The sequence below is a fragment of the Ambystoma mexicanum genome, chromosome 3q (genome assembly GCF_040938575.1).
Source record: "Ambystoma mexicanum isolate Mex_15411 chromosome 3q, UKY_AmexF1_1, whole genome shotgun sequence".
NCBI lineage: Eukaryota > Metazoa > Chordata > Amphibia > Caudata > Ambystomatidae > Ambystoma > Ambystoma mexicanum.
Genome location: NC_090926.1, coordinates 1,214,499,137 through 1,214,513,590, shown reverse-complemented (window position 1 = coordinate 1,214,513,590; position 14,454 = coordinate 1,214,499,137). Strand labels below are relative to the sequence as shown.

The 14,454-nt window shown below is 46.1% G+C and overlaps 1 protein-coding gene across 2 annotated transcripts in view; it reads right to left on the bottom strand.

The window, feature by feature from the left end:
• TYK2 (tyrosine kinase 2) overlaps window positions 1-14,454 on the bottom strand; it is a 1,212,497-nt gene that overhangs the window by 190,347 nt on the left and 1,007,696 nt on the right. For both annotated transcript variants that reach the window (XM_069604089.1, XM_069604090.1), the window contains exon 17: window positions 13,424-13,574. In XM_069604089.1, the coding sequence (XP_069460190.1) occupies window positions 13,424-13,574 (151 nt within the window). The remainder of the gene's footprint in view (window positions 1-13,423; window positions 13,575-14,454) is intronic.

The following is a 14,454-nucleotide window of genomic DNA, read 5'->3' as shown; positions in this document are numbered from 1 at the left end:
GGGAAAATCGCGAATGGATCAAGGAAATTCAATCATCTCGTCAAGGTCATAGAAAAACCCTTCAAGGGCATGAAGACTGAGGGAAACAATGCCACTCTAACAAATTTGCACTGCTAACAGCAACAAAGCAGGATATCCTCAAAACAGGCAGCTTGTCCAACCTCTCCATTCACAGAGTTTCAGAATTAGCACCAGGGACCTTATAGACTTGACCCAGCACCATCAGCCTCATTGTGACCATCAGGAAGTGGGACAGTCTCGCCAATCCCAACCCTCACAACCCTTAGGTTTACAGCTGCAGACCATCAGCTGCAATTCCACCCAGTTGACGAGTACATGTTACAATATATAATGATGCAGAGGAGGGCTAGAGAGTTGGCAGCAGGAGAGAGGAGGAGCGGACCTCTAAAAGAGACACAAACACGGAGATAGTTAAGGGTGTGAGAAAGGAGGGAGTAAAGGCCCATCAAAGAAGGGAGGAAGTAAAACGAGGAGTGGAATAGAAGGTGGAAGCAGGAACAGAGGAAAAGAGGGCGGAAATAAAACCAGGAAAAAGAGTGGAATGTGGTAATAAGAACAGAGGAAAAGAGGGAGAACGTAAAACCAGGAGTGAAATGGCATGAGGGAGAATTGAAGACCCAGAGTGGAAGAAGGTGGCTACGATAACTAGGAAAGTAGAGGAGATAGGCAGCAAGGAGAAGCTGGTCGAGGAGTTGGCTAGATTAGAGCAGAGAAATGAAGATCAAGAGAAAAGGAAGAGACTGTGGGAACAGCCCGATGTGATAGTAAGGAGACAGTGATGGATCAGCAGAAGCAAGAGATAGAAGAGAGAGAGGAAACTAGGAACAAGGCCTCTTCAGAGGAGGAGAGTGAGGATGACGGGCCAGGGGCTGATGATGGGTTGGAAGTGAAAAAGAGAAGGAACAAGTTACTTACCTGTAACTGTTCTCCAGCATGGGTCTGGCATGGCTTCACATGCTCATGAATATTCCCCGTCGTCAGGCTGGGAATCCTCGGTAAAGAAAAAATCAGTATCAGTTTTGTTTCTGATCTGTCTTTCGTAGTAGTAACCAATCACTGATCTCTGCGTCATACTGACCACAGCCAATGACTGCCCTCTACCTAAGCCCCGCCTCTGGCAGCCATCTTCAGATTTTTACCGCACGTTCAAGTGTTGGGAGTCCTCGTGCTTAGCTCTCGAGCTTTACTGCGTGTTCCGCGCTTTTTCAGGTGAATTTTCACCTTTTTTCGGTTAATCGAGCCTCAAGCTCCACCATTTCTACTCCCGTTAACGGCTACCCGTTGTGGGATTTTCCTACGCCCCTCAAGGGTGAAGATTTCGTCGAATCAACTTCTTGGAGGATTCCAGAAGATTTGCGGCCTACTTCGAGATGGCCCAGGATGCGTGTTCGTTGCCCGGACCCAAGCTGTTTCGCAGCTGCCCTGGATGCGGGCTGCAGAATGTGTTTAAGGAAGACGAACATTCGCGATGCCTCTACTGTCTTCATGGGGACAAGACTCATGTAGAGAAGGACTGCCAGTTCTGCAAGAACTTGTCGGAGCGGACCATGAGGGACCGTCGATCCCGTCTCGCCAGCTGGTTGGAGAAGGGCTCAAGGGGTGAGAAGAAGAAGAAAGGGTCCGAGCGGGCTTCTAAGTCCAGTGCGGGCGCCCCGGCGACGGGGGCCCAACACCAGGCCAAGCGCCGCGAGTCTGCTGGCTCCGGGAGCGCCGAAAGGTCGGGCTCTTCGGTCGCCAGGCAGGGTGCACCTTCCCCGGTACCGTCAACCACGAGCCAGCGCTCCGGTTCGAGGAAGAGGAAGTCCGAGACCCCGGGTAAGCTTTGGGAGAAGCCCCGTCCGATCTCGGGAGAGGGGGAGCGAGGCGTCGCCTCTCCCCCTAAGGATAAGGCCCAGGACGCACCTAAGGTGGTGAAGGCCCCTACCCAGCAGGCTAAGGCCTCTATCGAGGCGATCGCGGCGACTCTGGCCATGCCGGCAGAGACCCCGCCAGTGGAGACTGCCTCCGGGACTAGAGTTTCCCACTCTCCAAAGCGTGTTGCTCACTGGGCTGTCCTCTCACACCTTGTAGCCACTGGTACCTTGCTCTACCGTGAGCTGGAGAACTCCTCCTGCGTTCAGCTGCACTTCCCCAGTGAGGGAGTGCAGCTCGGGCCTACCAAAACCTGGGCTGGTGGGCGGTTAAACGCCATGTCTGCGCCTCAGCCGGGGCGTGAAACTACATTCAATACAGTTCAATTTTCAAGCCTGCAGCTTCCCTCTGGCACACTGCTGGTGCCCAGGGGTTGAACCGATATTGTGGATGCCAAAGCGGTGCCAGGGTTTCCCCCTTCACTTCTCTGGGATAGCAGTCCAAGGCACCTTCTTCTACACCAAACGATTCCTGCAGGCAGGACCTCTCTCACACTTCCGTAGCCTTTCCTTGCTTTGATACCGGACTGCTGACGGTGGTTCTCATTAGGAGTGATCATCCTTCCTCCATACCTCTCCCTCTTCACAGTACTGATCTTTTAACTCCCTTGTGAGTCATTGTCGATCTTTCTTGCCACGGTATTTGGAAAGGGATCTTCATTTAGGCCACTCTTATTGTTACTCGTCCCAGTACTTTTTAGGGGAATTGTAGGAGAAGTACAACCCATGAGTCCATTAGGGAAGGGATAGTTCTTAAGGTTGTAAGAAGGGGGTTTAGGGTTCATTGATGGGTGGGGATACCGCGTCTAACCCGATGTCGTGTAACTCCCTTGAGATTTGCCTCCCCCCATGTGATCCTCCCTCATATAGCCGCCTCAGGGTCAGGATCAGAAAGCGGCTGACGTCCCCTGGCCACATGGGTAGAGGTCACCGCTGGGAAAGAAGTGATGACACCATTGGATTGATCACAGTACATTCCAAATAAACACAGCCCTATGAAGGAGTGTCAATAACTGCACACTAACGAGGTGCATGAAACAAACTTTAGGGAAAGCAAAACATGATCCTAATGAGCGATAGGACTCATTTTTAAAAAATGAATAGTTTATTAATTATATGTACTGTGACGAATCGAAAGTATTCATCCATTCTCCCCAAGGGGGAGCATCTCGCTTTGAGGCTAGGTTGGCGAGCCTGCTCCACAAGACCCTCCCTAGGGGTCTTGGCAAGTGGGACCTCACTGGCAGAGACTTCCCCTTAGGAGACAAAGACTCCTGTTCCTGTGAGGAACTCCCTAAGCCACACAGCATAGTAGCATACATGAGGCTATCTGCTACGAAGACTAATGTAACATCTGCATGCTGAAGGTAATGCTGGAACCAACCAGCTCGGAGAAGCAAAGGAGAATGTCTCTTTAAGAGAAGACACATACTTAACTGGAATGAGTGGAGGAACACCGAGAAGCAGAGAGTATCCTACGCCAGGGAAGCGCCCTGATGTGAGCACACCTTAGAGAAGCAGATCTGAGACGAGCCACAGAGTCCGCGACTTTCCAAGAGCTGGAGAATGCCAGAGTGAGATGCTGAAGGGCCCAGCGTATCCAACAACGGAGGAGCAGTTGTGAAACTGTAAAGCACAGTCGTGCGTCAGGTGGCTGCGAGACCCAGCCATATCAGTGAGGGTGCGATGCCCGACAAAACACACAGATCATCAGAGAAGGTAAGCGGCAGCGTGAACAGCTCTCTAACGTTAAAGCCCATATATGGCATAAGGGAAGCCGAGAACGAGAGACTCACGAAAACGCATAACGAGAAGGTAACTGGGAATGTAAGCAGCTGTCTAACGTCAGCCTCCGTATATGGCAGCAGGGAAGCCGAGAAAGTGAGCACGATAAAACCAAGGAACGAGAAAGGCAGTATCGAAGAGGATCACCTGAGCGAATGCCATGTGCCACAATGTTACCCGATAAATAGAGAGGTAACTGGGAGAACGGGAGAAGCGGGAGGCCTCCAGGGCAGCTGAATTCGATTAGAGAAACCGGTCCCAGTACTCACGACAAGTTACTTACTATAAACCTGTGTACTTGGAACTGTGCAAAGCTGACAAAGAAGGGATTGAATAATCCTGTCTGAAAAGTCTATGAGGACTACAAAGACCTGATAAAGGAGAGACATTACTATGTGAGCACCAAGATGAAAAGGGGAGAAACTGTGGCATAAAATCTTGTAATAAAGAAGGACAGACAAGGCTAAAGTGAACAAGATAGTTATCAAGAATGTGAGAAAGTATGACGAGGAAAGTTGTCACAGACACATCATTAGGAAGGAGTTACTAACCTGTAACTGTTGTTCTCCAGCATGGTTCTGGCATGGATTCACATGCTCATGAATATTCCCTGTCATCAGGCCGGGAATCCTCTGTAAAAGAAAAAACTGTTTCACTTTCACTTGCCAACGGCCTTTCTCCTCTAAAGCAATCACTGAGCTCTGGGTCATAGTGCCCCCGCCAATGACTGCCCTCTCCCTAAGCCCCTCCTCTGGCAGTCATCTTCAGATTTTTACTGCACGTTCAACTGTTGGGAGTCCTAGTGTTTTTCTCTGAAAGCTTTTCTACGTTTGTGCTTTTTCGTTACAAAGTTCCTATTTTTACCAAATAGAGCCCATGTGCTCTTTCGTTCCTTTGACCGGCAAGGCGGTTTGTCTGCGTCTTTCATTGCCCCTCAAGGGCAAGAATCTTCGAGAGATTTATCGAAGATTCCAGAAGGTAATCGGGCCTGCACCGCACGCTGGACCATGTCGGAGGCGAAGAAGGACGCAGGTTCTATCTTCAAGCTCTGCTCAAGTTGCGGATTGAGGAATGTGTTTGAGTAGTGCCTCTACTGTCTACATCCGGACCACAAGGAACCGGATTGTGAAATTTTCTTGGGTTTCACCAAATGCACCGTCAAGGATCGGCACAGTAGATTGGCAGCGTGGCTCAACGCCAGGGCCTCTACCCTGTGTGGCAAGCAGGGACATGCCTCACACAGGACCGGCTGGTGCGAGGAGCGGGCTTCTAAGTCCTTTGAGGGCGCTCCACCCATGGGGGCCCAAGAAGAGGCCAAGCAGTGCATGTCCGTTTCCGTCGGGGTCGCCACGCAAGCGGGTCCTTGACGAGCAGGGCACGCTCATCTTCGCCTTCTGCCTCCATCTCGAGCCATTTTCAAGAGTAAATCGGCTAACCCCGGGAAACTGCGCGAGACGCCGGAGAAGACCAAGACGCAGGGTAATGTTTCCGACCTACCCCTGAAGGCCCAGGTGGTCCAGGAGGAGTCATCCTCGCCGATCGAGGTGGTGGCGGCTGCCCTCTCTAAGGCGAAAGGGGTTGATCTGGTCCAGGGGACCCCATGCAGTGGCCAGAGTGGCCCTTTCTGCCAGACGGGAGGCTTCAGCCAAGCCGGTGGGGAAAACACTGGAGAAAAGGACGCCAGCCTTGAGCCCGACCCCTCAGGATGCAAAAAAAAGGGGTGGGGTGGCAGTGGAGCCCTCTACCATGCTCCAGGGCACGGATATTTATTCTTCAGACGAAGAAGAGATGTGTCCGTTCACACGGTCCCAGAGGACGTGGGGTGGGGAATGATGACGGCAGAAACGCAGGACAAGGACGGTGGAATCGAGGGGGTCGACGACGACGTGGTCGCTGGGCCCAGCAAGCCCACCCCCCACGACCTCCCAGGATCGCTGGACTTCCTGTCAATTCTCCACACGCTGGTGTCGGAGATCCAGAGAGGATGCCGACAGCACCTCCACTGCCGGCCTCTGAAGAGGAAACAACCCCCTTCTGTTTCACCGTCTTTCTCCATCCTTTCTAAACTGCCATCTTGGGACTGCTGTTTCCTCGTGTACTTTGCCTCTCTCAGAGTGTGCTCTCATGCTCCGCCTTTTATCCGTGTGGGGAAATGTAATGGAAGTCAGTGTGTGATGGTCAGTAATGGCCTGACCTCGCCAGACCATTGTATTGGGACATGTCAGGTACACGGCTCGGGTATTAGTCTGTTTTCACTTAGAGCAGGCGGTCAGTGAGAAAGTGTATGTGTCGTAAAAGGGAGTGGGGGTAGAGTTCTTGGTTTCTCACACTATCCACACTCTGTACAGCATTCCTCTGCACTTGAGCTAGGTCAGGCACTTTAAACAATAAAACAAATAATAAAAATATAAAAGGTCATAAAATGGTAGATTCCAATTATTCATCCTACTCTCTGAATCATACTGCACAGACGATCTCATGATAGTGCTGGATGAAAAAATACCTTCACCCCCTCAATTCTTGAATGGCTACCATTGGAAGGTCTTTGTGATTAAAGGGCCTTTCTAGATGGTACAATTCCTAATCTGGCAGTTCTTAATCCTCCTTAGGTCAATTTTTATAGTAAATAGTAACAGTTACTCAGCAAAGTGAGTAACGTACTCTTAGTCCATAGTCCCCTCTCCTCCATACTGTATGGGCGTCCTTCGCGAGGGACGATAGACAGAACCTTTTTCACCAGAAAAAATCTTCTTCACCTTTAGATTTAGAGGCGCGCGGGGGCCACTGCTCAGTCCCCATTGACGCGTTGACAATGATAGACATTGCCTAATGACACCGGTATTATTAGGGCGGAGGATGGTGGGACAACAGGTTTCTTAGAACCGCCTGCCCGAATGCCGCGTCTGACCTAGAGGCGGCGTCTAAACAGTAGTGTTTACCGAAAGCCGAAAGGGTGCCCCAGGAAGCCGCTCTACTGATGACCTGCCACGGCGCATTCCGTTGGAACGCGATGGCCATGGCCTTGGCTCTGACCGCATGGGCCTGTAAGTCAGCTGGCACTGGTTTGTGTTGCCCCTCCTAGACCTCCTTGCTTTGGAGGCCTTATAACTGGACCTTGACCCACTGAAAGTGACAAACAAGGTGTCCCCTATTTCCTCGTTGAGATGGAAGGAGGAGGTCACCTTGGGTAGGAAAGTAGGGTGCGTCCGCAGGACGACCTTGTCCTGAGAGAAGTGGCGTAGGGTTCTGATGCCACCAGAGCCTGGATCTCACTGACTCTGCGAGCTGAGGTGAGGCCCACGAGCAGAGCTGTCGCTATGGTGCCCGGGCTGATGTCTGCGGACGCCATAGGCTCCAAAGGTTTGTGCGCTGAGGCGCCCACCTAAGGTCCCACACTGGGTGTGGCTTCTTTATAAGGCGTGTAGAGCCTGAGGAGGCCCGCCAGCTGTCTCCTAACCATTTACTCTTATATTGGTTCCTAGTAGCCTTGCTTCTGGAGCCCTGGATGATCTCTAGGTTAGCCTGCGATAGTCCTAAGTGCTTCAGCGTGACCTGCTCACGAGCCACGCTGTGAGGTGTGAGAAGGGTGGAGTACCCTGCCCCCATGCTGGGCCAGGAGAGACGCTTGGCTGAGCCGCAGGTCAAGGGTTGGTCTGTCTGACAGGCTGAGGAGCTCGGAGAATCGCGATGTGGACGGCCACCAGGTAGCTATCAAAATGATGCCGAGGTGCCGGGAATCCTTTATCTTGCAGGTCACCCTGTGGACTAAGTGTGTGGGCGGGAAGGCATATGTCGTCCTGTTGTTCCATTGGATCTGGAATGTGTCGCCCAGGGAGCCAGAGTCCTGCCCCTGCCAGGAGGCATACAGTTGGCATTTCCTGTTGTCCCTGGAGGCAAAAAAAAAAATCAGAAGTAGAGAGGCAACTCTCGGACCAAGAGACCTACCTAGAAATTTACAATGATCCAACCCAACAAGTCAGAGAGCTGATTAAAACTACACTGGATGAGGCAGAAAATGATGAACTAATTACTTACAAGAGGAAAGCATTTCTAACAAATTTAAATCCGATCATGCCTGTAATATATATTCTGCCAAAACTACACAAGAATTTGGGTAATCCTCCTGGACGACCGATCATAGCAGCAACAAACAGTCTGCTTGAACTGTTAGCCCAATATGTGTATAAAATCATCCAACCATTGATTCCAACTATTTCAACATATGTCAAGGACACCAACGACTTTTTGAGGAAATTGAACATGATACCTTTTGACAAGGAAACAGATATTCCGTTTACCATGGACGTAACTAGTCTGTACACAAACATTACACACCAAAGTGGAACGGAAGCAGTAGAGTGGATGTTACTGAATACAAAGGAAAATGTAAGAGCTGATCAAATTTTTGTTTTGAAATTGTTGAAGATCATTCTGAACAACAATTTCTTCAGATTTGAGAACCGCTTCTTTATACAAATTTGGGTACATTGATAGGTGCCGCTACGGCACCAAGTTATGCCAACATCTATATGTTCTACCTGGAAGAGACTCAAGTACTGAATAACCCATTTTGGAAAAACAAGTTGCAATTCTTTGTGAGGTACATTGATGATTTGTTTGGGATATGGAGAGGTACAGAGGAAGAACATAACAGTTTTTTTTCAAAACACAAATTCCTTTTCACCCAGAATTAAATTCACCTACAAATACAGTAAAATACAACTTGAGTTCCTAGATATGTTAGTTTTTTGCAAAGGAAACAAAATGGAAACAACAGTTTTCACAAAGAGTACAGACAGGTACAGCATACTATTTGCATCAAGTTTCCATCCAAGGAATACTATTGAAAGTATCCTGCTGAGTAAACTACTGAGATATAGACGTATGATCTCAGAAGAAGAGTTTGAGAGGAAATCAGTTGACCTCACGAAAAGGTTCCTGGCAAGAGGTTACGATCGACAAAAAATTCAGATACAATCTTAAGAAGTTAAGAAGATGACAAGCGAAGCAGCACTGAAACCAAGTGCCAAAACAACTGGTACGGATTTGGTATATGTCGCAACAGAGGAATCAAGTGAAGAGAATTGTGAAGAAGAACTGGAAATTATTATCGTTGGATCCCACACTAGCCAAATTGTTTCCAACAACACCTCTGTTTGCATATAACAAGAGTAGAACCATCCATGGCTTCATTATTAAATCAGATTTTAGTCACAAGAGATGTATAACGTCAGGGAACTACAAAGGTACAATACCCTGCAACAATTGTAACTGTTGCCATAATGTTATTAAAGGAAACTATGTAAATCATCCGCACAAAGGACAAACCTATACCTTTGAAACACACGTCAACAAGTGACACCACTAATTTAATTTATGGGATTAAATGTCCCTGTGGGCTGTATTATGTTGGTCTAACAGGAAGAAAGGCGAAGGTAAGATGGGGGGGAACATAAATCCAATATCAGACAATCCTCAATAAAGTCTGCAGTGGGGAATCACTTCAGAGAACAGAAGCATACAGTGGCACAAATACAATTAATTATTCTGGAACATGTGACCTTGCCTAAACGTGGGGGCAATTTTCCAAAACTTTTACAACAGAGTACACTATATTGGATTGACTGACTTGATTCAATGCATCCAAATGGGATGAACTTGGACTGGGATCTGAGTTGTTATCTTTAATAGAAATGAGACATGTCTGTATGTTTGAACCAGGGACTCTGGATACCTTAATGTGTGTATAAAAATCAAGAGGGTATTGGTATCTAAACAAAATGTTCTCATAATATACTGTTAGGTAGTTATGAGAAATGTACATTGTGTTTTAGGTTTGCTAACAAATTGTTCATGGAATACATAAGCTAATGATGACTCTAAGGCATGTAGGCACCCCATTATTACCATACTTGATCACAAGCGCGTTATAACTACAGCGCAAAAAATGAACTATGTACTTATGTAAATGTTTTGTTCCAATGGATATAGGTGGTGATAATCATGCTCAATTGCCTACGAATATGTATGACAATTAGGAATTCGATTAAGAATACACACATGATGTGACATACTGACTAACAGCTGAAAACTAGAACAGAAATAAGGCGTTATCCTCCGGTGAGAGAAGGAATTATGTACGTACTTCCTATTTTTCAAAAGAACAGTCATTAACACGTTTAGTCAGGATTTGTAGATAACACACGTTCAGTGTTTGAAATATTTCCTAATCAGTTGGTAACAACAATGAAATATTTCCTAATCAGTTGGTAACAACAAAAGAGGCAGCTATATACACCTAAGATGGCGGCCGCAACTGCCTAAGAAACAGGGTAAACAGAATCTTGCTAGATCTGTTTAAGGAGGTACTTTTTATTAGAACGCGAGTACACAAACTCTTTTGGTGTCGGTAGGAAAAAAAGAGCGGCAAGTTCGAAGTAGACTGAACAGCTTTTACTATTACGCGCCACAGGTGTATGAGAGAAGATACGCACAGTGCAGATGGGGTTGCGACAAGATAGGAGAAGAGGAGTACCCAGAGCGAGTCAATGCCACAGGCGCCTAAAAGAAAGTAATTGCAACATCACAACATATGCCATCAGCACGAAATGAAGGTAAGGGACCAACCGAGTGTGCTTTCAGAAAGTGATGTACATATAATGCTCTGTCTGGGTTCCACAGGATGTGTGGGGAGGGGAAGTGGCACCCTGGATTGCGTTGCCTTAGCAACTAAAGTCGCACTCTATTCTGATTGGCCCAGTGGTGAGCCACCCGGCTCACCACTTAGCATGTTTGAGTGACAGCTAGGCTGTTGAATGGGGGGTTTTCTGCATAATGGGGGTTTTTCTGCATAATAGAGTGGCTTTTGGGACTGGAACTTCAGAAGTCGCCACAGGACCTAAGAAATCCGAAGAGGGAAGAAGCTGAGCCATCTGCAACGACGACACCACCGGTGGAGCCCTGCTGCAACGACCTCACCACTTTCCCTACGACAAGAGGAGATCTTCTGCTGGAAGAGTCTTCTCCCTCTGAGTTGGTGGGATCAACCAGTTCGCCCCTTTCGTCTTCCAAAGATGTCTCTTGGTCGACTCGCCCGTGCCAAGCACCCCGGCGACCGGATAGTCAAGCTTCAACACTTTGACCACGAATAAAAGGAACGCACCTTTTACCGACAAACTCCGCGGCTGGTCTCTTCCCTGGGCAGTGCAACGACTACAAGGTTCCTCCTCGACGAGATCTTCTCTTCCCCTGGTCGAATCCACGACTTGCATCCACTGCCAGGAACAACTGCCGCAGCTGGAGCTTCCTCTCTCTTTAAGGTACTGTGTTCCACCTGGCCTCCCTTTGTTCGGATTGCTAAAGGTAACCCTTAAATCCTTGGCTTTCCAACTGGGTTGGCTCCAGACCTTCTAACTTTACTTCTTGAATCACCCCAACCTTCTCTGAACACTCTGCAAAGACTTTTAGTGCATTTTAAACCGTGTGATCCTGAGCCCATTTCGCTTTGCTCGATTTAAAGTGGGCCTGGCCTATGAACTTTGGCTCTACAGTGTATACTGCCTTCACTGACTTGCTTTGGACTTAGAAAAGTGTTGGGAATTATTTTAATTTGATGCTCTGCCTTTTTCTCTCCCTTTAACTGAACTATTGGAGTGCCATCTAGGTTACACGCTCACATCTGTTTTGACAAATAGTGGTGTTTTAACTCTGACTTGTCTAATAGTTATCAAGGAAGGTGTTTATACTTTATCTGACTGTGTTTTAAGAGTGCTAGTGTATTACCTAAGGTGTGTTTTAAATAAATAATTATATACTTTTGATACAAAGCTCTGGTCAGTGTTTGCTTGTTCCACTGTGTTTTTGGCCCTATTGTGTATACTCTATATACTGCCTTAGTCTTCTTGAGAGAAGTCTGACTGCTCAGCCACAGCTACCAGGTAAATCTGGGTGGTACAGACTGCTACCAATTGGGTTTACTGCTTACTCCTGTAGTCTTAATCTTTTTGCAGTGTACCCCAAGGGAACTGCACAGGATTCTGCCTAACACCAATTAATATGAGATTTACGAATCTCATTACAGCAACATTTTCTCAAACTGCTCAGTGAAGAAGAACTGGCACGTCCCATACCAATCCAGTCTCAGCAACTGATACAAGTGAGTACACTTGAGTGAAAAACTTGAGTAGTAGGAGTTTGTAGTGGGACACAGCGCATCTTTTTGCGACTGATCGCACACAAACCCTATTTCCTAGAGGCTAATAGAAATATTATGTTTGTAATTAGAATATATTTCTCTATAGATTCCTCAAATGAAACAGAGGAAGGGAAGAATCAGTGGCCAAAACCTAGCCACAGGTCAGTGCAGATTTGTTGTTTACTTATTTACAGTAATTTTAAGAATGTGAAAGATTTAAATTAGAAATATAGAACTTATATCTATTATTTTTTCTGTCTAAACTTACAGAATTCCAATATCTGGATAATTCTTACCTGAAGAAGGGCGAAATGACACCCGAAACGCGTAGTACATGATAGCAGTATAATAGCCATCAACCAATCAGAATATCAGGATAATTTGTGTTGGAAAAGGGAAATATTGTGAATAGTAGTTAAGATTGTGAAAACAAACAAAAGTTATTATCTAATTGTCTACTACTAATGACCATTGTGATGTAAACAATTATATCTCATGTTATTTGTAAACTAATGAGTACATGCATGTTTGTAAATTCAAAATACTGTGAAGAACACCTTGAATTTGAAACAAAAAAAATCATGTAAAGAAATATATATGTAATGTTGTGTTTAGAAGAATGTTGTTAATTGCTGTCCATAACTTGTGACTTATTGTGTGCCCCCCTATTTGTATCCCGTCTAGCACGGGATGCCTATTTTTTGCAGAGACAAAAAGAGTCGGAATCTTTAAGATGTTGGCATAGGAGCTTCAGACATCCGCAAGACCTAACTGAAAAGCAGAGTTATGCAGTCAATGCCGCTTTCCATACCGCTGCAGCAATGAAGTATTAGCAGCAGTTGTATGGAGCCAGGAAAGTGCTCTTTCAAGACAATACCTAAAGTCCCATTGACCCCCCCACACACAGAATTCCCCCTGAGTGCTGTGGTCAACTGGACCCATCAAGATGGAGATCCCATAGGCGTCAAGATTGGAGAAGCTGCCAGCTGAGGGGAGAACAGCATAAGTAAAAATGAGGCAGTGTCCCCCGCAACATTTCAGAAGTGACAGCTGCAAGAGGCAATTGAGATAGATTCTATCTCCAATTCAGAATAAGACTGGGGCACATGGGATATTCTTCGCTTACATGGTTGTAACTCTGACAGTTAGGAGCTACACAGGTGAAGCACAGTGAAAACCAGTAGTTACACAGTGCATCTGGAAATTTCACAAACATGAAACAAAACAGGATTATGAGAAAATGAAGTTCTGCATCATGGCTTTGATGGTGGAGGTACTAAGAATGAGCTAATTTACTGAAAGTGTCCCTGCGCACTTCAGGTAGTGCAAACATCCGTGTGGCTAACAGGTGACATTCCTGTGTAAATAGTGTCCACTGCGCTTACTGCACATGCATACTGCAGCACAAAATAAGTCCATATAATTATTTTCAGATAACCCAATACCTATAAATAGGTCAGCAAAGAAACACAAACATAATGAAGGAAATAATTATATACTAATATATACTTACTCTGCGGCTGCAGTTGAGTCAGTTCTCTCAGGATCGTCCTAAAAGATGGTCGTTCCGCAGGATCATAGTTCAAACATTTGCTGATCAGGTTTGCCAGTTCTTTGTAATGAGGTTCTGGAAGACTGAGCTTCTTTTCATAGAATCGCTCTTTCTATGAAAGATAGATGAAAAGGGGAATTTTAAAATCTTTCTCCTAATTCGAAAGTAAATATATACTTGTTTTCCCGATGCAGACTATTTTAAATCCATTGGTGCCAAGTCACACACTCCACAGCCTCCCTAGTAGCCATCGCTGGAAGATCACCTCCAGTCCTGTGCCACAACAGCAAGACATTGTGGATATGCAAATTAGACCAAATTCATTTTGCAAGGCTGTCAGGACAACTATATATATATATGGATATTGACTATTTTAAATTCATAGATTAAAGTTATCTCCCGGGATCCTTGCACACATTTCACTGTTCTATATATGCCTCTTAAAATCCCAGCAAGATAAAATAAATGTAAGCCCCTTAATCTCACTCCTGCGACAAGAACTTCTGTAGTAAACATTACAGGCAAAGCAGTCTTTACATGCACATATACAACAAATATACAACACTGCATGGAAAGAATCAGAATACATCTCCCACCACACTCCAAGACACACAATATAATGAATACAAATAAAGTGTAACAATGCAACTTTCCATTGTAGATTACAAAAAGCTGAAAAACACAACTGTAGATGGCCCTTTAAACATTGCTTGAGGAAAAAGGTACACATGCATAACTTCAGGGGTAAGGCATTTCATAATTTGAACATGGCACAGAAAACCCTCAGAGTCTTTCAGACAGTTCGAGGATTTCTTTTTTTTAACCTTTTGTTTATTGGCAGAAAGTTAAGACAGGAATAGCACATTTGCACAGATATATACAAAAATCACAACAACAGCACAGTTCGGAATATCATACATTTTGAGACGGCTCCAGAGTGGGGGAGGGGTATTGACAACTCGAGAGGAGGCAAGATGTATAGTGTTTATGGA